General features: G+C 42.5%; 1 protein-coding gene across 5 annotated transcripts in view; it reads left to right on the plus strand.

Moving 5' to 3' along the window:
• The window catches only part of ABLIM1 (actin binding LIM protein 1), a 227,775-nt gene that overhangs the window by 205,350 nt on the left and 132 nt on the right, over positions 1–22,293 (plus strand). For 3 of the 5 annotated variants that reach the window (XM_007469611.1, XM_007469612.1, XM_007469609.1), the window contains 11 exons: positions 5,828–5,932; positions 7,622–7,669; positions 10,671–10,811; positions 13,466–13,557; positions 14,756–14,867; positions 16,740–16,804; positions 17,405–17,465; positions 18,467–18,474; positions 19,313–19,387; positions 20,459–20,539; positions 21,663–22,293. The exon at positions 21,663–22,293 is cut by the window's right edge and continues 132 nt beyond it. In XM_007469611.1, coding sequence (XP_007469673.1) covers positions 5,828–5,932; positions 7,622–7,669; positions 10,671–10,811; positions 13,466–13,557; positions 14,756–14,867; positions 16,740–16,804; positions 17,405–17,465; positions 18,467–18,474; positions 19,313–19,387; positions 20,459–20,539; positions 21,663–21,776 — 902 coding nt within the window. In that variant the 3' untranslated portion in view covers positions 21,777–22,293. Of the gene's footprint in view, positions 1–5,827; positions 5,933–7,621; positions 7,670–10,664; positions 10,812–13,465; positions 13,558–14,755; positions 14,868–16,739; positions 16,805–17,404; positions 17,466–18,466; positions 18,475–19,312; positions 19,388–20,458; positions 20,540–21,662 lie in introns of all 5 variants that reach the window. The other 2 variants (XM_007469610.1, XM_007469613.1) reach the window with 2 other exon arrangements.

A 22,293-nucleotide genomic window follows, 5' to 3' on the forward strand; every position in this document is an offset into this window, starting at 1 on the left:
CTGAACTCCTTTCAGGGGGTGTTGAAGGTCAGCAGCTGCCGCGGCTCATGATTTCATCCCTATAGAGGTAGATGGCAAGCGCCAATTTGTAGTTGGCAAGGTGAAATGCCCGGGTGTGTAGTGAGCACTCAACTCTGGTCCCTCTGTGATTTCCCCCTTGGCATGGTGCTCTCAGAGCACTTCCGGTTGCAGCAGTCCATCACTCTTCACAGCGTCCCTATGAAGTAAAGTAGCAGGGGGCAGGCATGGGGGTGGATGAAGAGCTGAGGCCCTGGTTAAGTGACCCGGCCAAGGACTCACAGCTAGGAAGTGGCAGCACCAGGACTAGATAGACCCCAAGCCTTCCCATCCCTCATTCCTATCAGGGGGGTGTGTCTTGGTCTAAATGCTATACACGAAGTATAATTTTTAAAGCAAACTTTTATTTTCCATCTCTTTTTAACTAGAAAATTGCATTCTTATGGAGGCCAAGACAAACAGCTACTTTCAGGCATTTAAACTACAAAATTAACTTTTCAATAGAAATAATGAGTGGTTAGGAAAATTACAGTAATTCAGTGTGCCTAAATTGTGCTTTATTAAAAATGTAGATACACAATCTTCTCTTTTTTCAGTCCGAATTCGAAGTACACAGTCAAATAGTATAGGTTTAAATTATAGAAAGCAGTAGTTTGTTACTTCGAGCTTACGCTTAAAAAATATCTAATGGTCTCTCTCCCATTTTCTTTTTACTGGATATATGCCTACAGTTTGTTCAGATGAAATCGTTTATATACTTAAGATACAAAATATAATGTGCATAACAGTATATGCTTAGTTTTAAAATCAGCTTTTTGCTAAACTACAAAATCAATCATGCAGAATTTGTATATTAAAGATATTGCTTTAAAAGCCTAGTTTAGTTGAATAGCTAAATACGGATTCTGCAAAGAATTACGTCTTAGTTATTTTGAAAGGCATGTATCCGTTTACATGAAAGTCCTGTCCAGTCCAGGGGGAACGTATGGCCGTTAGAGAAACACATCTAAGATATCTTTGAAGGAGCAAAGTCTCCCGGGGTTTTCCATGGCTCTTCATTTGAACATTCACTCTTTATCTTGGAGCTTGTTTTGCAATCTCAGGGAAGTTGTTTTTAAAATAAATGTAAGCCAAGGAGCTTGAGGACCCCAGGGTAGGATGTCCAGCTCAGGAAGGTGTAGCTGAAAGCAGGGGTCCCCTTGCCCCTCTGGCAGCCAGAAGCCCACCTCCCACTGCCCAAGTCCAATTCTTGGCCCTTATTTCAGACGCATGTGGCCCAGGCCCCCAGGGACCACGGAGCTGAGGACACCTGCATGGGTGTAGAGCTGAGACGCACATCACCAGCTTTCTCTCTATCTCATTGGCTTCCCCATCCATTTTCTGTAATGCCCATCTTGTTTTCCATCGTGTTTTTTATTTCTGTTCTCTGACCTTCCTTGCAGCTTCATTCTATATCAGTATATCATTGTTGGGCCATTTGGACAAGTGCATGCCTATTTGGAAAAACTTTTCACCTTGTTTTGGGCTTTGTGCCATGTTTGCAGAGTTTCTCTTCCTTTCCCTTTGAAATACTGTTAAATATTTCCTTCTGTGTCCATGACTCAGATTTGCAAACAGGAGGGCTACATATTATTAAGTCTCTTTGAAAGAAATCTTCCTTGTTTTGCCATAGATATGAGTTGCTATGATGCAAATATGTATTTGACACTTGCTGAAAGAAACCATAACGTTTATTGAAGCTTTAGACAAGGACCAGTAATCTTGAAACTCTGTCATGACATTCTAGATGCTGCCAACTTTAAGGTCCCCTCAGAATTTATATTTTGGAACATAAGCACTTAGAGTCCAGAAGCTAAGTGTTGCCAGCCGTTTCCCACAGCAGACACAAGCATTGCCATTTAGATTGACTTGTCTTAGAATTTGTCACTGAGGCTCTCATGGTGGCGAAAAGAAGAATAAAAGTTGGACAGAGCGTTTGAATTTAAGTACAGTGGGAATCCTTCCAGTGAATGATCTCCCAAGGACTGAAAAACTGGCCTATTGGGCTGACTTAGAAGGAGCTGAAAATGAAGACCAAGAAATGTATATCTATATATACAGTAGCTTCTCACCCCAGGAGCTGAGATCACTAACAACTTAGATGAACCAATGCAAGGACTTATTTAAAGGAAGAAAATGGCTATGAGTGTGATATATACAATATTATATGATATATACACTATTACGTTATTTTTAAACAATGTCAACTCCAGGCTGATAGATGATGATGATGATGACGATGATACCTTCCGTATATGATATTTCATCTGATGGCTTATGCATCACTTTGCCTGAGTAATGAACTAAGCACGAAAATAACCTTTTAGGGCCTTCATCAGTCATTTCCATCCAGGATAGAGTGAAACGTTTTAGCACTTAAAGAAAGGGTGTTTAACTTAGAAAAGGCCTCATCTTGAGAATTTTTTTGTTAATGCCAAAATTTTTAATGCCTTTCGCATTTCAAGGACTAAGAATTTGGTACCTAGCAACATTATGTACCCTGAGACCTTTTCCCCAACGAGCCGTTGTGATGTGTAGAAATCATACTATGCAGGATCACTTAGATGGGTGTGTTGCTGAGTAGCTGTTGACCTAGTGTTTTCAGATGTCTCGTGGGAGATTTTAAATGATTATAGAGTTAAATCTACTTACAAAGACTTGAACATACTAGCGTTTTTTCTAGCCACTAGAAAGGTCAGTGGTGGCCGAAGATATGCTGCTAAGTAAAAAAACTCTGCCCAACTGGAGACAGCATTCAGCCAGAATACACCCTTTGGGAAATCAGACAGTCATTCCATAGCCTTTGAGAGCCGTCAACCATGGAAGTGATGGGCTTCTACTGCCACTGGGCAGCAGAGCATCTTAATGATAGAATACTTGGGCAAATGCTAATTCTAATGACCTTAAACCTTGATGTCCCATATATGCAGCTGTTTTTGTGTGTGCGTGACCCTGGCTAGTAACTATCAGAACAAATTTAATGGAGTTTCATCTGATTGGATATTATAACCAAAACCTGTGAGAACATTCCCCTACCCTGAAAGTCTGATGTTCTACAAGTACAGGAAGGTTAGAGGTGCAGGATTAAGGGCAGGGAGCAGTGTGGTTCCAAAGCAGTAGCACCAGTGTTCAAGATATGCAAGGTCTTCAGGAAAAAAAACTCAAATAAAGCAAGAAAGTTGAGTCTCTCTAGAACTTCCTTTGAGAATAGCCCACAAGAATTATTCTGTTTTTTAATTATGGATTACTCTTGTGAATAATTTCTAATGTTTGTAGGAGTAAAGAATTCTTCTGAAGTGAAACAATTAAATTGGGGTTATTAAGGATCAACTCTAGGGAAAGCTATTTAAAAAAAAAAAGAAAAAAGGTACTATTGTGATCCCATTGCTGTGTCCTGGCATCCGGCTGCCTATAATTAAGGGAAAGACGATGGCTGATCCTGCAGTGGTGCTCACTAAATTAGGTCATTCATTGCTGTAGAATTAATTAGTTGGCCTACTTCAGTCATTCATTCACAGACACTTATTAAGCACTTAGTCGTGGCCAGGCACTGTGTTGAACACACAGAGGTAAATGAGATCTGGTTCTGATTCAGCCTTAGGTTTAAAGCAGGATTTTCTTCTAAACGTAAACTGTATTCTTCCTTCCCCTGCTTGCCTCTACCTGTGTTTTTTGTATTAACTTTTTCAGACATGAGCTGGTTATTTCTCTTTAGGAGACTGATAATAAATGAGGTCACTTTCTCTTTAAATGAGCTTTTTAATAGATCAGTGGCTGTAGGTGAAGCTTCATAATTTTTAGGAGCTAATATCTCACTTTAGTAAAGTCAGCATTATGATATATTGGGAGCTAGATGCTAAACTGACTCTTGAAACAAAAAAAGAAAAAAGGACAAAAGTTTTAGAACATGATAACCAAAAACCTGGACTCTCAATCTGAGACAGTAACAAATTCAGACCTCATATTCGGAATATCTTACTGCCCATTTGGTACAGATCTGTGCTCTGGTTATCTAAAACTATACATATCAAAAAAATTAAAACTCTATTGAACATGTTATTTTGAGACTCCAGCAATTGACATCTTTCATGCATTACTGGCCAGATTTAGAACAGTTTGATTTACTTGAAGAAATTGGCTCTTGTACACCTAAAACTAATATAATGTTATATGTCAGTTATATCTCAATTTAAAAAAAAAATTTAAGACCAAGTTAAAAAAAAAAAAATTGACTCCTGCTCTATTTTCTGAAGATCTGTGATTTATTTAAAATTGTTAGTCTTAACTGATAGATAAATTGGACTTTATCAAAATTTAAAACTTCTGTGCTTCAAAGGACACTATCAAGAAAGTAAAAGACAACCGCAAAGTGGGAGAAAATATTTGCAAATCGTATGTCTGATAAGAAACTTGTTATCCAGAATATGTAAAGAACCCTTACAACTCAATCATAAAAGTAATTACCTTACTAATTCATTAAGTTTCGATAGTCCTATATCTTCTGGTATATTCTTGCACGGATGTTCGCTCAGTCGTGGGGAAGGAGGACAGTAGGGTAAGAGCTGATCTCTTTCCAATTTTGCACAAGTCTCAGTTCACCCTGCAGTTCTTATCCGAGGGAATGATGGTGGCTATGGGGGGGGTCCTCAAGGCTTTTGCAGCCAAGCCCAGCAGCACGTTGCAGGCTCTTCCCCACTCCCACCTCCAAGAACGCCATGCTGCCCAGCCACAGAGTCCCGTCCCGTTGCTCCCACACACCATGGCCCTTCCTTCCCCGTGATGTTCCAGCTCCCTAGAATCTGGACCTTCTCACCCCTCCAGCCACCCATCCACCTGGTGAGCTTACTCTTCAATGACCAACTCAATTCTAGCATCTTTCTGTAGCCTTTCTGAAAAATCAATGGCACCTTCATGTGAGTGCCATAGAATTTTTCGCACACCCCCGAGTAAGCACTCATGTGGTATTACGTGTACTTGTTGCTTATAAGTCTGTCTCCTTAGGTAGACCCTGAGCCCCTTGCAGCCAGGCACCACATCTTATTCACCTACTTAGCCTCAATCGAAGCTCACTGCCCAGCCATAGTAGATGCTCAGTAAATGTCTCCCTGATGGAATTTTTAGACTGGGTAGAGCCTCTTTTAAGAGAAAGGTGGAGAGAAGTATAAGTGGGTCCCAAAGTACCTGGAAGAAAGGGGTCTGACTCTTCTGTGTGTATTTCAAAGTGAAGCAACAGAAACATAGGCTGCAATGAAGGCACTTTGTGTTGCTCAGTGGAAGGACCACACAGGTTCCCAGACTCAGCCTCCCATTCAGAGAAATAGACTCTGATTGCCAGCCTCTGCCATTATGCCTGGAAGTGATTGTTTTTGGGTTTGCATATCCCACCCGTTTACATGCTTGGGTTGTAACCATCTGACGACTGACCCTGAATCATTAGCAAGTGACTTTCCATTCTTCTTAATGTACTTTCCATCTAATCAGTTTGCTGCCAGCTCACAGCCTTCAACCGCATGCCATTGGAATGATGCATCTTACCGCTCACTGCTTTTAACCTAGTTCCACTTGAACTCAGATCTCTCTTTTGGAAAATTTCAACCTTATACCAGTCACCTTTGTGAGCCAAGTTGATGAACTGAGTTTGTTTCTTTGGTTTCTCCTTTTTGATGTACCTCCTTCCGGTTTGTTCATTTTGAATTTTTATTATGCTAGCTTTGTTTTCTTTCTTGCTCTCCCTTCTCTCATTTTGTTTTCTCCATTCTTCTCATTGGAGGCAATGAGCCATCCAGCGGCCGGAACTCCCCTCTCCCTTATCGGCCAGACAGCCGCCCTCTCACTCCAACTTACGCTCAGGCCCCTAAACATTTCCATGTTCCAGGTAGGAGCTGACATGGTCTGTGTCTTGGTGTCCTGTCACCGTGCAGAATGTAGCCTTGTCGCCTCTGTCTCGTCTCCATTTCTCATGCTCTTTTAATTGAGATGCTCACAGCCGACAAACCCTAAATTGCAGGATCTGACCTAGAGGGCCTTTCAAAAGCTTTGTATGGGAGATGCCAGGATTGTATTGAAGGTTTACATTTTCTCTAAAATTTTTGAAGGGGGATGGGAGGCAGAGGGTGAAGGAATAAGGGTTGAGTTGCTTTGTTTTGTCTTGTTTTGACAAAAATTTTAATTTTACCCTTATACCTTCTGAGATACCACTCTGTGGTTTAGTGTCATTGTCTAACACAATGGCAATCTAGTTACCTTCTCAGCCTAAAGACTGAACCACAGCGTTCTTGAGAGTACTTTTATTTTATCTGTTTGTCTCCAGTGTGGAGATTCTTTCTATGGACTTTCCAGGGAGCTGAAAAATTGGGTCATTTGGAGGGTCTTTCTGCAGTGTGTAATTAACTAACCACCTCCATAGCCCACAAAGACATCTTGCAATTTAGGCTTGGTGCTATAAGCTTTGCTGTCATGGTACAAATAGTAATTTGCCATCAGGAACTGGAAAAATCAGAACCCATCAGTATCTTAATATTTAGGGTCAGCTCACAATCTTTGTGAAGGCAAGATTGGCCATCAGAAGTCATGATATTATTTTTCCATCAGAAGTACATTGTTTTGCTTCTTTTAGCTACTGAAAGTGGTTTAATAAATTACCCATTATGTTAATGTTAGCATACATATTTGGAATCTGTAGTAGTTTTTCTCTTTTGCATTCCAAACTTACCTAGAAGTTTGAACAGAGGAAAGTTCAATGGGATTCATACCACTGAGATAGGACTGCCTTTAAAAAATATATATAAATGAAGTTTCATCGAACCTTGAAAATCAGTGTTGTATGTTTGCAACTTTTTTCATGAAGAATGCCCAACCAGGATCCAGTGCCCAAGATTCTGGGGAAACCTTTTGAAACCTACTGAATATTTGCAGTCAAAGTTGCATAATCAAATGGGGTTCTATATAAATATATGAATAATATTTGGCATCTCTTTACTTTTCCTTTCTTTTGTAAAATTTGGCCTATACACACTAGGATTTTGTCAAACATCCTGTCAATACATCAGACTAGCCTCGCACCTAAAAATTGTTTCTATGTTTTACAAAAATATACTCTTAATTTTCACTACGTCGCTTTCCACTGTTCCACTCATTAGTTGAAAAGTAAATTGAGCCACTGGTCTCTACTGGGAGCTCAATTTCGAGACAGTAGCAATTTGGGGATCTTCCCCAAACTGGTTATGTCTTCCTCACCGTCACAGTATCTGCACTGCTTGCATTTCTTCCTGTTTTAACCCCACTTTTAGTGAAGTGTATATTTGAAATAAATGGCTCATGAGTGAATGACATCTCTCTATATCCTAAGATGTATTACAAAGGATTCCATGTCACATGTCTATAGTAATTCACTCATTCCTGTAATTTCTTCTTCCAGTAACCTCAATCTTTGTAATACAAAAGTTAACCTTCTGGGTTATTTTTGTTGGAGAAACTTCAGTTTGGTTTGCCTCTTGGTTGATCTGTTTTTCCCATCAGTGGATGGCTCCCCATAATCACACACCTTTGCTTTTCATTTCCACAGATCAAGGGATCAACATTTACCGAAAACCACCCATCTACAAACAGCATGGTAAAACCCGCTTTCCTCCGCGTAGCTTTTAAGTAGCAACGTCAGCTGAACTCTTCACTGTCCTCTGAAAGGCTTACCTGCTGCTGCTTTTGAGAATCAAACTGGGGCGTCCAGTGTATTATGCCTTTATGGTCTCCTATGATGCAAATATTGTGAAGTCGGTTTTCCTAGATAGAGAACACTTAGCTTGATTAGGAAACTCCTAGCTTATTTCTGAGCCCATCAAACCATGTATCATTTCACTCATAGAGAAGGAAAGGTACGGTCACACAGTAATTCACAAACTCCCTAACAAGACTTTTTGGGGGGGCCATCCAATAATTTAACCAACCTCTCTGATAATTTTGATGAGCTTGCAGTTAGTTTAACTACCTAAAAATTAATTTGACCAAGGGAATTCCCTGGCGTTCCAGTGGTTAGGACTCTGTGCTTCCATTGCAGGGGGCACAGGTTCAATCTCTGGTCAGGGAACTAAGGTACCGCAAGCTGCGTGGCCAAAAAAAAATTAACTTGACCAAGCTTCCATCAGCCTGACTGTCTAGTTCCCCAGTTTCTGATGGGGCATGCAGATGTCTGCACCCTGTGGTAGAGGGGATGGGACTCATGCTGAGACAGAGGCCCTAGCCTTGCTCCCAGCCCTTCACCTAAACGGTTCTGTGATATCAGAAACGTAACCTCTGTCCCTCAGTTTTCTCATCTGCAAAAACCAGTACATTAGGCCAGCTTGTCTCTGAAATTCCTGCAAGCTAAGAACCACTGATGTGGATTTATAATTGTGTTTTCCTTTTCTGGGAATATAGAATTTTTAAACCCAGGAAATCATATTACTCTTTGTAAATCACATTTCCCTCCAACATTATTAGGTCTCTATAGATTCAGCTGCTATAAATCTTTGTGAATGGGTAGAAAGCCAAGACTGGTCTCCAGGTGATTTCAGAAAATTATACACAAATTGTGCCTGGAAGTTTGAAGGCTGCCTTTAGAATCCAGTTGACATTAATGAGTCCTAAAGGCTTAGGATGACATGAAAAGCAAATAAAGTTGAAAATGCAAAAAGGAAAAAAATTTCAGGCCAACATTCTAGGGGAAAAAGAATGTATGTATTGTAATGGTTCTAGAACTATGATTTTTTTTCTTCATCTGTGTTTTTTTTTTTTTTTTTTTTTTTTGTTTACACCATGTGCTTGCTTTTTTAAGTTTCTTAACCTTGTTTTTGTTTGCTTTTTTTACGGTTTAATGTCTTCTCACCCACTCATTAACATGTGAATGTTTACTGACTTCACCAATTCTAATGCGTAAGTACTGTTTGAAGTCTGGCTTTAAAAAAAATTTTTTTTTTAATTTAAGAATAAGATTCCCAGTTTGATTTATCAGTTTATAGAGACTTTTTTTTAAAATACTAAAATCTCTAAGACGCTGCCTCTCCAAATAAAAATAATCAAATAATTAAGATTTTAAAAGATAGGGTAATGTTAGGTTATTTATTTGGAAGGGATTAGTTTGCTTCTTTTTGTGAAATTGACTTTGACTTTACTCTTTACTTTCTTTCAGTCTCTTGTAGTTAAGAGTAGCACAACCAGAGCCGTACATCCCAAAGGACATTCTGCAAAATAGCAGTTCTCTGTGATAGAAATAGATGTCATACCAAAAACTGGTGTCTATGCCCTGTGCATTTGGAAAATGCTCGACTTAAATAAAGTCATACTTCTTAGTCTTTAATATGCTAACACATATTGTCCTTCTTTAAGAAGAGGATATAGTGTGCAGTGTTTTCCAAGCTGATTTTACCTTTTATACTCATGAGGTTAGAAATTCAGAAAAACACTGTTCCATGCCTGGCTGAGAATTTACCCCTTATTATTATGTAGGGCGACCTCAGTCAAGTTACTTAAGCAAACTGAGACCCAGAAAGTTACTGAAAAAATGTGGAATTGGAGATGAAAATTCAAAAAGTTACTTCCAGATTTAAAAATCTATGAGCCCAGGGAGGGGGGCAGATTTTATTTATAGCATTATAAATATATTGTGAAATGTTTAGTAACATCCCAGGTCAGCATGCAGAATTAGCCAGAATCAGGGACTGACCATTTAACCTGGTTTGTTTTACTCCATTTCTGTGATTCCATTTGGGGCTCTAAGCCAATGACTCCACCTATCAGCACAGCCATTAATAACTCTGTGAACTAATGCTGCTCCTATTCTGGCTTTTGTGGTTTTAAAGCTGGATGACTCATTTGTATATGCAGCCCCTTGAACAAAACAACGAGTGGGTATGGCAAACCCAAGTCTCAAGGCTAAATTCCTGCAAGCTGACAGTGGATTTTCCTGCTGCCACTTCACCTAGGAATCAAGGACACATATACAATAGGCAAGGATCGAAATGAACCGGACCAATATTTTTGTGGCTGAGAAGCCACAAAAATTCAAAGCCAACCAACTCTCTTATGATTAACACCTACTGTCAAGTGACAATGTCATACTTTTCACTAACCTCTTTAATTTCAAATTAACTAGATTCAAATTTCTAATTGCTCTAGAATTGTCCAGTGAAACTTTCAGTGATGATGGAAATGTTCTATAATTATACTGTCCAATACAGTAGCCGCTAATCACGTGTAGGTATGGATCACATTATATGTGGCTAGTGCCACTGAGGAACTGAATTTTAATTTTATTAATCATTTGTTTTATTTAATTGTATTAATTTAAATGTAAATAGCCACGTGTAGCTCGAGCTAGTATTGGACAGCACAGCTCTGGAACAAGATTTTTCAGATGTAGAACAGATGTAGAATGAAGCTTTGCTTCTGGCAGAACGTAAGGAGGATGAGTGGAGTTGTCACTAGGAACTATTAGTGACGGGGTGATTGATAATGGTGATAAACAGCTCTCTGGAGTTCACACTTTTTGCCAGAGCACGAGAAGACTATGTAAGAGGATTGTACTACCATGGCCTTACAGACCGATAGCTAAGCTGCCCCTGATTCCCATCCAGATGCAGCTGCCTTGGCAGCCCAGAGCAAGTCTTCAGAAGACATCATCAAGTTTTCCAAGTTCCCAGCAGCCCAGGCTCCAGACCCCACCGAGATACCAAAGATTGAGACGGACCACTGGCCTGGTCCCCCCTCACTTGCCGCCATAGGTATGCAACTGTAGCAGCTAAGCCAAATGGACAAATTGCTAGGAGAACTCAAAATGCAGTGCTTAAAAATATGCAAGGAAATGTGTCCTAGTGTAAAGATTTTTAAAGAAAAGTATGACCAAGAGTTAGAACAGTGAAAAGAACTAAGGTAGTGTTAATGTGTGTGCAGAATGCTTCAAAAACCCAACCACCAGAGCCTTGTGCTAACCAAACCCAGTGAGGTGCAGAACTGGTCTAAAACGGGTGTTTTGCATGGACTCTCAGTTATTATTGTAAAGTCAGTAACTTTTTTTTTTTTTTTTTTTTTTTGGGGTCCGGGGGCCTCTCGCCGTTGCGCCCTCTCCCGTCGCGGAGCACAGGCTCTGGACGCGCAGGCCCAGCAGCCATGGCTCACAGGCCCAGCTGCTCTGAAGCATGTGGGATCCTCCCAGACCGGGGCACGAATCCGTGTCCCCCGCATTGGCAGGCGGACTCCCAACCACTGCACCACCAGGGAAGCCCCAGTAACTCTATTGAACATAGTTGAATCAAAGCCTCCTGCCAAAAACTTCGTTCTGTATAGTTAAAGCATAGTGGGTGGATTTACTGAGTGTCCACAGAAGTGTGACTTCTTTGAATTAAGTTTGTTTTAGACGATTTCTGGGTTGTAATTACAATTCTCTTAACAACCAATCTTAACACTGAAGCCCTTTCATTTTTCTTGCCTGATCATGTTCTCCATTACTAAGAAGGGCTTGTTACAGAGTAGCAGGTGTTCTGGAATATTACTCATGTAAAGTTACATGATTTCACATCTGTCATTTCCATGACTTCTGTGCTAAAATGTCACATTTGAGCTGTTTCATTCTTTGCTTTGAACCACACATTTATGCTTTAGAACTGTGTCTGTGTGTTTACTGTGTTTACTGTCATTAGTGAAATCACTTGGCCCTAAAAAATGGTATTAGCAAACTCAGAAGCTAGTACTGAAAATTTAGTGAGTCAGCTTTACAAAGATATGACGATCTTATCACATTTCTGTTGACAACCTAAAAGGCCTTCAATTTTCCAAAATTCCCAAATTTTCTTCATCCTGCTATTTTTCGCCAAGTTATTTTTGGAATAACTTTTACAGGCAATAGAAGTGGATTTTAAAGCAATTGATATCTATAGAAATAGTTGAAAGAAAAATCTATTATACCTCCTGGGTTCCTTATTCACAAGTATTCTATACGTTATGTTGACTTAAGATGTATCTAGTTCTTGAAAACTTATGTCTATTCATTTTTGTTAGTGTAGAGTAAAGAGAGAAAATTCACGTTGATATTCATGATTTTAGAAACTAAGACTCAGTCGTCAGCTTTTTTTTTCTGCTGGTCCACGTCCTTCAGGCAGTTCTTGGGGCCGCTGAGGTTCCTAGTTCAGTCGTGCTGCATAGCAGGGACATTAAACAGCTAAACTTTGGGGGAGAATTAATATTTTGTTGTTACCAACTGTCATCACTAAATAGTTCGGGGTTCCAAAACGAAGAAAGCTTCTGGTCCATTATTCCAACTGATCAAACCCTGAAGGTATTAGTTAGAGTTTATTTTGATTAGATTAGCAGGCTTTCCTATCTCCTCCCACAGCTAAATTAGTCCAAGCCACTTAGGAAAAGCGATAATTATCTTAATTTTCCAGCCATTCAGACAGATTCCTCCTTTCCCCTCCATCTCCCCTTTTCCAGGAAGCTTAAAAATCATACGTGATCTGCTCTATTATACTGAAATAAGTAACTTTTTAGCTGCATTAACCCTTTTCATTGGCCCATTAGTATAAAACTCTCTTGTGACCATTTTCCGAAAGATTGAGAGCAAGGAAACATTAGAGACCCATCCCTTCAAAGAAAAATAAAGCATGCTTCTTTTTTCTTTTTTTAAAAAATATTTGGTTGCACTGGGTCTTAGTTGCAGCAGGTGGGCTCCTTAGTTGTGGCTTGAGAGCTTCTTAGTTGTGGCTTGCTGCCTCCTTAGTTGTGACACTTGGGCTCCTTAGTTGTGGCGTGCAAACTCTTAGTTGTGGCATGCATGTGGGATCTAGTTCCCCGACCAGGGATCGAACCTGGGCCCCCTGCATTGGGAGCGTGGAACCTTAACCACTGAAGCATGCTTCTTAATGAATTTATTGGAGGTAGGAGACGGGGTGATGGTATGGTGGCAAACCTAAATATTCAGAAAAAGAAAACAAGATTTTTAAATTCGTCACAAGAGAGTGTCTTACCTATTTGATGGTATCTAGATGAATTTGGCTTCCTCTCTATTTGAACAATGACCTCAGGGACATCAAAATAATAACCGTAGATGCCCCTCCCACCTACTATGGAAGCTCTGAGCAGTGGCCAGTGGGATGACTTAGACCCAATCATAATGGCAAACCGAGTTCTAACTGAGCAGATCAGATTGTTGGGAGGCATGCCTTACTGAATCACATTTTTGGACTGGCTTGTCGAACGGGGCCCATTGTCTCAAGAAACCAGCTGAACTGGTGGCAGGCTCTTTTTTCCCATGTGTTGTTCACGAATGTTGAAGACCACTGCTGACTTTGCCCGCCTGACACGTTGAGCACAGGTGGACTAGTCCCTTGAGCTCCCCTTGCTGTGGGGCTAATGTGAGAGGTTGTCTTTGCTGTGGACTTAGGAGCTGACATGAGACGCAGATCTAGCGGCAGAGAGGAAGATGACGAGGAACTCCTGAGACGCCGGCAGCTACAAGAGGAGCAATTGATGAAGGTTTGTCCTTAAACTGCTTTGCTGCAGCCTTCACTTCGGTTCTGTCGATCCATGTTACTGAATGATTGCTATGGGCGAGCCACCAAGATTAGCAGGAGGTACCCCCAGCCCTCAGGGCCTTACGGTCCAGTAGGAGAGACAAGATGGGCATCTAGTGACTGTAGTAAGGCAGATACTTAGCGGGTTCTGGAAGAGGTGACCTGGAGGTCAGAGAGACACGGAACGTTTGGGCCTTTTCGAGGAGAGCGAGACTCTGTGTGGGGTGTGTGGGTGTGTGGTGCATGTGTTGAAAGGATGCTGAAAGGCCAGGTAAAGCCAAAGTGCACTCCAAGGTAGTACAACACCTTCCTTCCCTCACGTAGGCTCTGCTGAAGGGATTCCCTTGGGAAAGAGCCTTTCTCCAAGTCTTTCCTCAGGACTCATAGGACCTTGTGTGTGTATATCTGGGCCAAGAGGGAGGGGATAAAATGGACTGTCACTAAGACATCCTCATTACACCCTCTGTCTCTAGCATAGGCCCACAGCATCCCAGAAGGCCTGGGGTTGAGGGAGCCTAGAAATGATCAACTCCTACCAATAAGGGTCATTTTCCAAAGATACTTTATCATATGGGGAATGCACATGATACTAGTTATATAAGGATACAAAGTTACATTTATTATGTCTTCCCAGTTTTGTATATTATGTGCGTAGAAAACTACTGGGTAGATACAGATCAGAATGTAAATGGTGGTTGTCTCTGAGTGGTGGATTATGGGTTCTTCTTTCCTTCTGGGTTTTCTAGAATCTGTACAATGAGAATGCATTATTTTTTCCCCTGTTTTTAAACAAATCAGTGTAATTTATCTTTAAAGGCTACTATCCCCAGTCTTCCCTTCCCACATCAAAAATCTGTACATACTCACACATTGCCCTCCTGAGTCTACCTGCTGGCGCTTTGCAGGGAGGGCAAAGGAGGGAGAACGTTCTTCTGATGTGGAGCCTGGTTTAGGGCAACAGAGCCTTGCCATTGAAGGGACTATGGTGGGTTCAAGGTCCAAGACCTGGCTAACCTTTTGGGGAGCCACCAGGCTCTGAGACAATATGCCTCAGCCCTCTCCAGAGTCAGGAACTTCTTGCAGGATCTCCTAAAAAGAAACTGCAGTTCCCTAAAAGTAATTGCGGGCTTCGCTTTCATTTTTCTTTTCTCTGTGAATAGCTCAACTCGGGCCTGGGCCAGTTGATACTGAAAGAAGAGATGGAGAAGGAGGGGGAGGGCCGGGGGAGGTCCACCCTGGCCGCCGGGCGCTATGATTCTTCCATCAGCTCAGGTGAGCAGCAGACCCACCGCCTTCCCTGAGCCAGGAGCTGGCCAGCTGCCTGCAAGGAGCCTATTTTGACGGTTCCAGGAGAGGCAGGGTGGTTTCTGGTGGAATCTGCAGAGTGTTCCATAGGAAAGGAAGTGTAAGAATCCTATGTCATGTCAACTTAGCTTAAGAGCCTGCCACGGCTCTTCCTTAAATGTGTGTTTCCTTCCCGTTGGAAATAGGGGGAGCCCTTGGATGGTCTCAGGAACCAAGAGGGGTCAGTTCCCTTGTGCTGGGTCTACCTTCTAGAACATACATCTCAGAGGGAAGCGGCAAAAAGAAAATCCTCATAGAGAACAGAATGCTTTTTATAATTTTTCCCTTTTTTTTGATTTGGTTGCACTGTGGGACATTAGTTCCCTAAACCAGGGACTGAACGCGTGCCCCCTGCAGTGGAAGCACAGAGTCTTAACCACTGGACCGCCACGGAAGTCCAAGAACAGAACGCTTTTTAACTGTAGAGAGCATGAACAATTTTTTCAAAGTATTATGCCTCTAGTATATTCAGTTTAAGAGCTGAGGGCTAACAGTGCTGTTGTTGATACTTTTGAAAGAGATGACTTATCTACTGGGCTGAACTAGTCTTTCGGTATATTTTCCTCTGCTTATACTTGTCATAAGCCTGTTCTCTTTTAACCCGCAAGATATGTTCTCACATGTTGTGAACTAGTGCATAATTTTCTCTCCTGAGGATTCCTTTAAACATGTGTTTAGTGTTTCCTATGCAAACACTTCTGCCAAACATTATTTCATTTAATCTTCACAACATACCAATGAACTAGATGATATTATGAGTATTATCATCTAACCCATTTTGTAGATCAGGAGACAAGTAAAGGGAAGTTTAAGTAACTTACCCGATGTCACATTGCTGATAACTACCGAAACGAAGGTTTAGGCGTCCAAGTATTATAACCCCAGAGGCTACACCCTTAACCGGAATGCCCTGCTGCTTCTCATAGATGTGTCACTGGCATTAATCTTGGATTCGGTAGTTTAGTAATCTTCAGAGTTCCTTCCAATTCTGCAATTCTGTTGTATAAAAGTAAATAGCACTGTGTCTACATGGGTCAAGAAATGAAGACTTACGGGCTTCCCTGGTGGCGCAGTGGTTGAGAGTCCGCCTGCCGATGCAGGGGACACGGGTTTGTGCCCCAGTCCGGGAAGAGCCCATTAAAAAAAAAAAAAAAAAAAAAGAAAGAAAGAAATGAAGACTTAACAAGATGGAATACGGTGCCCGAAGATGCAGAGGTGTTAAGTTGCAGAGCCAAAGCTCAAGCCCAGGTCTACTCCCTCCAAAGCCCAACAGTTTATGAGGTGTCCACGCTGTTGATCAATGGGATACCCTATCCCAAGCCTCCCAGGAGTCCAACTGTGGTTGGCCAGTAGATCTCGGTAACTTAAGTGTAGGCCTCCAGATCAGTTTTCGCTGCCATACCAACTGGGGCTTGGGCCTATGTATCCCAGTAGCCCTGGGTTTAGATCATTGCTTAGATCTTTACAAGCTGAGCAACCGTGGGCAAGATACTTAACTTTCTATTAGCCCCTATTTCTTCTCCTGTAAAATGGAAATACTACATCATTATTAGGATTGTGTTGAGGATTCAGAGATGCCAAGCACTTCTTTCTTCCCCATCCCTCCTCGAAAATTTCACTGCTCACGCATCCCCTGCATCACCCAAACATGGTGGCATTTTATGAACACTTGAGCCCAATATTTGGATTGTTTTTTTCTAAATCTTCTATTCTGTAGGGTAGAAGATACACTGCCGACTTCATGAAATAATTGGACTTCGGGTTCCTAATGATTACTTTTTTTATCTTTCTCTTATTCAGCTTCACATGCTCTATCCTCGAAAACCTCATCTCTCCCAGGCTATGGGAAAAACGGGCTTCACCGGGTGAGATTTCTCAATTACTCGTTTCTGAGTCTCTTCCCTCTTGAGTCCTGGTTGAAGTGCTGATGTATTGTCTGAATACATCTGACAGTATGATCTCAGTGTTGGATATAATGAAAACTGTAATCACCCTGCTCTCCTGGTAAATCACTTTGCGTTACAGGCAAAATAAGATATTTCTATTGAGAGAAAGAGAAATTGACTTTAGATAAAAGAATAGCCTTTATAAGCTTATGGGAAGACTAGATTAGTTGTGTGCCAAATATTTCTACAGTCAAGCAAAAAGTAATTAGTGGAGCCATTATCTCTGCTCTAAAAAGATACAGGAAGGTTTGTTACAACCTCCCTCCCCACAAAGCATAGAACAAGTGTAACTGCGTAGCTGTGATGTGGAAAAATGTGTTTTTATTTATCAGCAAGAGATACTTGCTTGCCAAGGACCTGCTGAGCAGTAGCGTAGGATATACCACAAAACACAGGGATTTCATAGAAGAACTACGTAGGAAACATAATAGCATTTTGTAAATCCTATTCCTTTTCACCTGACTCCAAAACGAGTACTGTGGAGCAGATTTTCTAATGGTGTGTTTTTCTTCATTTCAGCCTGTTTCTACAGACTTTGCTCAGTACAACAGCTATGGGGATGTCAGCGGGGGAGTGCGAGGTGAGGCCCCTGCGGCCGGGTGTTGGCTGACCAAGGGGAAGAAGGGGCTGTGCTGTCACAGGCATGTTGGCTGGGCTCAGTCTGTGTCACGTCCTACGGTCAGATCACATCTGTCCTCTGAGCCATCAGGGCATTTATTAAAATCCCAGAGGATCTCTCCTGATGTGAGACCACAAGAAGCGAGTTTGTAGGAGGGAATTCATTGCTCCTACTATGTGCTGAGCACTAATTATATCCCTGGAAGTACCGTGATAAGCAAGACATGGGCCTACCTTCAAAATGCATGTGGCTACAGATGAACTGGTGTGCAAGGCAGAAACAGAGACACAGATGTAGAGAACAAATGTATGGACACCAAGGGGGGAAAGCGGGGGGCAGGGCTGGGCTGAACTGGGAGATTGGGATTGACATATGTACACTACTATGTGTAAAATAGATAACTAATAAAAAATGCATGTGACAGAGACAGAAAGAGAGAGAGAAAGTCTGCGAGATAAATGCTATGATCGGGGGCTTCCCTGGTGGCGCAGTGGTTGAGAGTCCGCCTGCCGATGTAGGGGACACGGGTTCGTGCCCCGGTCTGGGAAGATCCCACATGCCGTGGAGCGGCTGCGCCCATGAGCCGTGGCCGCTGAGCCTGCGCGTCCGGAGCCTGTGCTCCGCAACGGGAGAGGCCACAACTGTGAGAGGCCCGCGTACCGCAAAAAAAAAAAAAAAAAAAAAAAAAAAAAGGCTATGATCGGAGATGCAGAGAGAAGGGAGAAACACCTTCAGGGTGTCAGCTTCCACAAGAAAGGTGTTTAAACTGATAACTAAAACCAGAGCGGGCATCTTCCAGCTTCAGGGAGCAGCCAGGCAGTGTGCGCAGAGACCCGGAGCCGGGAGAGCGTGGCTTGTTGGGGAGTGTCTGGAGAATTGCAATAGGTTATAATCTCTGTTGATGTTTCCATATTTTTCTATGGGCTTGCCCTTCTGAGAGTTTCTTTTTCTTTCCTTTCCAGACTACCAGGTATGGAACACTGTGTCTCTCAAGTTGGCCACACCAGCAAAACAGCCTTTGCACCATCCAGACATGTTCTGCTGCTCCAGGGAAGGGTTTCTGTTGAGAAGACCCTGACTTTAGTTGATCCATCTAATCGTTAGTCCACAGATGTGAGGAGCCCTGAGCAGCAGGCATGCCTGGCGCCCAGGTCAAGCTGGTCCTGCAGGCCTGCATGAGCCACACCAGGTGTCCGAGGACCTCTTGCTCTGCCTTTGGAGAGTCCTCTCTGGGGTGGAAGTGGACCTGCATCAAGGGTCCACACACATACAGTTGCTTTTTCTTTTAGTTATAACCACTCACTCCTTGAGGCCCTCCCCTCCTCTGTGTGGTCACAGATGAAAAGAAACCCCTGTCTTGGCCAATAGGAAAGAGCTGCTGTGGTACCATTCCTTTTTTCTTAGAACCTAAACCTTGTAAAATGATAATGGAGAATGAGAAAAGGGGAAAAATGCAAAGAAAGCTAAGATTAGAATTAAAAAAAGAAAGAAAAAAACAAGCATAGACCTGGCAATTCTTTGATGTACCATATACTTTAACACGTGCAGCCTACATTCAGGGATTAGTCAGTAGTTATTAAGCCAAAATCTTTCATCAGCTGGAGTATAAAAGAGCAGCATTCCCACTATCCCTGCTTTTATTTAACAAGGAGCTTATTTTGAAAAATCCATGGTAATTAAGGTGACACATCTCTAAAATGGCAGTGAAGATTTGAGACCCAAACAGGGAGGTCTAGGAGCCCACAGAGCTCTCCCTCAGCTCCCCATGCTGCCATGGGCCGCTCCTGAAACCTGCATTTCTGCTGCAGACCCTCCCAGATGGCCACATGCCTGGAATGAGGATGGACCGGGGTGTCTCCATGCCTAACATGTTGGAACCAAAGGCAAGTGTGGCTCTTTTTCTCTTTCCTCTCACATGGAATGAAACTGGGACATAACCCTAAAAAGATTTGATTTTCTATCTTTTTCACCATTTTCAGGGTTGAGACCCACTTGGCTCCAGGCCAGTACATTGGGGCAAGCTGTGTCATAAAGCATCTTTCCACTCTGTGGCTTTTGTCACACCAAGTCAGCAGGTTTAAGCCCTCACTGGGTCTGGTGCTGTGTGTTCCCAGTGAAGTGCCAGCACTTCTCTCCTATGACCTTGGTGTCTACGTGGCCCCTGCCATGAGCATGGCAAAGCCTGCTCCATGTGGAGCAGCTGCAGCCCCCTCCGGATAGGGTGACCAACACATCCTAGGTTGCCCAAGACCTTCCTGGTTATAGCACCGAAAGTCTTGCGTCCTGGGATCCTCCTTAGTCCCAAGCAAACTGGGATGATTGGTTGCCCCAGCTCCAGAACATCCTGTGACTCCAGAGGTATCCAAGAGCTGTGCTCCTTGGTGACTCTAACTGGCGCTTATTTCAATACATCATCTACCAAAACACTGCTTCTGGGGCTGCATGGCTCCCTGGATTCATGAGCTGGACATGGAACGAGATTGTTTAACCCTACAAATGTGTACTGCCTTGTAAAACATAAACCTGTAATTTCAATTCTCTTCTAATTTTTACCTTCATCCCCAATACATAGTAAGTTGTATTCTTTTACTCAGCAATGCCCTCCAGAGGCACAGTGCCACATGAGACACTTGTGGGTATTGGGAATGTATAGGAACCTGCCCCTGTCTGCTGGAGACTTGAGTGAGGAACACCCATCACTCTAATACTCTAACCATAGTGTCTTAGAAGCTCTATCTTGGGAGTCTTAGATTTTAGGTAGCTTCTGCTTGTTGATAAAATGGACAGCGGTGGGAATTTTTCCCTGGCAGTCCAGTGGTTAGGGCTCCGCACTTCCACTGCAGGGGGCACGGGTTTGATCCCTAGTTGATCTAAGATCCCACATGCCACATGGCCAAAAAAAAAAAAAAAAAAAATGGACAGCAGTATTCTAGGTGTTTTTCTTTGCTTCTCAGATATTTCCATATGAAATGCTGATGGTGACCAACAGAGGGCGCAGCAAAATCCTAAGAGACGTGGACAGAACCAGGCTAGAGGTAAAAAAACAACAACAAACAAACAAAAAAACTTGTCCCAACTGCATATTCCTGTGCATTTTCCGCAACTTTCCCCTAAGAAATGTTCCAGTTAAGGCAAAAAATAAAAAGGATCAACCTAGGTTAAACTAAGCTAACTTGGAGGAAAACCCAAATTTGTATTTAAGAGATGAGCATAAAAATGTATGGTAAAATTCAGAAGAACAACCCAGGAGTTGCAGTATGATTTTAGTCACTTTCTCTGGAAATTTGATGTTGCCCTAATTTATGGCTGGTGATGTAGAATGGAGTCTCCATCACTCTTCAGATACCCCCAAATCCTTATCTTTCTCTGAGCCTGGGTTGAGTTTGTTGAGATTGGGGAGGGAGCGTTCAATAAAGAGGAGTGTACTAGGCAAGTTTCTCCCTTGGCTGTTTCCACATTCCTTGTCGAAGGGTTAGCTGGGTACACATACCCAAGACCTCCTTAGATGTGGAAGACTGATCTTTGTACTTTTCCATCTGAATGGTTTTAATTAAGAAAAACTCTGGCTGCTAATCTCATAAAGAATCATTAATTTTCTCTGACAAAAAGCAGTACATCTGTATGTGAGGTCAGGCTGGCACAGAGAATAAAGGCTCCACTATCCTAAGAGAACTTTACTAGGCGGACAAGAGATTGAAGTTCTTGGTCTCCTCAGTAGACCAAGCATCCATCTGAACTCCCACTGCTGAGCCAGGAAAAAGCCTCAGGGCTGCCAAAGGACCACTCTGGAAGTCTCTTTCCGGCTTTCTTATTGCTCTGGTCCATTTTCCCCGCATCTCCTCAGCGTCCCAAGGACCTGAAGTGGAGTCACCTCCAGCATAATGAGTCATCTTACCGTGCCCCATCGCCATTCAGTGTTATTACAATCATCATTAATACTCCACCAGCTCTTTTCTTTGGTAGGAAGGGTGCCTCACCTGGCCTGGCCAGGTAAGGAACCACTGGGTCCAGTGCCTGCTAAGAAGCCTCAGAGATAAACTCCTCTTCCATCATTCTGCCTTTTGCTCTTCAAAACAATTACTTATAAACTGGAGAGCAACTCTCAAGGTCATCCATGTGGCCATCAGGGCTGACCACTGTTCTCTTCTCCCGTCACAGCGCCACTTAGCCCCAGAAGTGTTTCGGGAAATCTTTGGAATGTCCATCCAGGATTTTGACAAGTTACCTCTTTGGAGACGCAACGACATGAAGAAAAAAGCAAAACTCTTCTGAGGACCACACATAGACAGCAATTAGAAAAAGGACTGACCATGGCAGTGACACATAGGATGTTGTAGTGAGGCCCAAACTTGATTGGAGAATTTGCAAACTACTGTCCCTCAGCAACAACCAAAAGGGAAAATCTGATTAAAACACCCATGAGCCAAATGTTGGGCCAGCCCATGGCACCATTCGCCCAGAAGCAGTGGGGTAGAAATGTCTGTGTTCCCACCCTCTACAGTAGTGTTCACGTGTGACCTTTTTCCATCACCTTATGTGCACAGCAGGAGCTACTTTTGTTTTCTTTCAACTGTTATTCAATAATAGTGTGACTGTATGGGTAAGAGCCAGCAAGTGCCCTTAGGATGCCGCATGGACAAAAGCAGTTGTAATAATTCCAAAGTACAAGTATATTTATTATGTAGCGCTGCGGCTGAGAAGGAAGAGCCCGAGGGATAGATCCACGTGGCAGCAGCCTTTGCCCTCCCTTTCCTCACTGGCCTCCTGCAGCCCTGCCTGGGCTTCAGCA

The sequence above is a fragment of the Lipotes vexillifer genome, unplaced genomic scaffold (genome assembly GCF_000442215.2).
Source record: "Lipotes vexillifer unplaced genomic scaffold, Lipotes_vexillifer_v1.1 scaffold240, whole genome shotgun sequence".
NCBI classification, from domain to species: domain Eukaryota; kingdom Metazoa; phylum Chordata; class Mammalia; order Artiodactyla; family Lipotidae; genus Lipotes; species Lipotes vexillifer.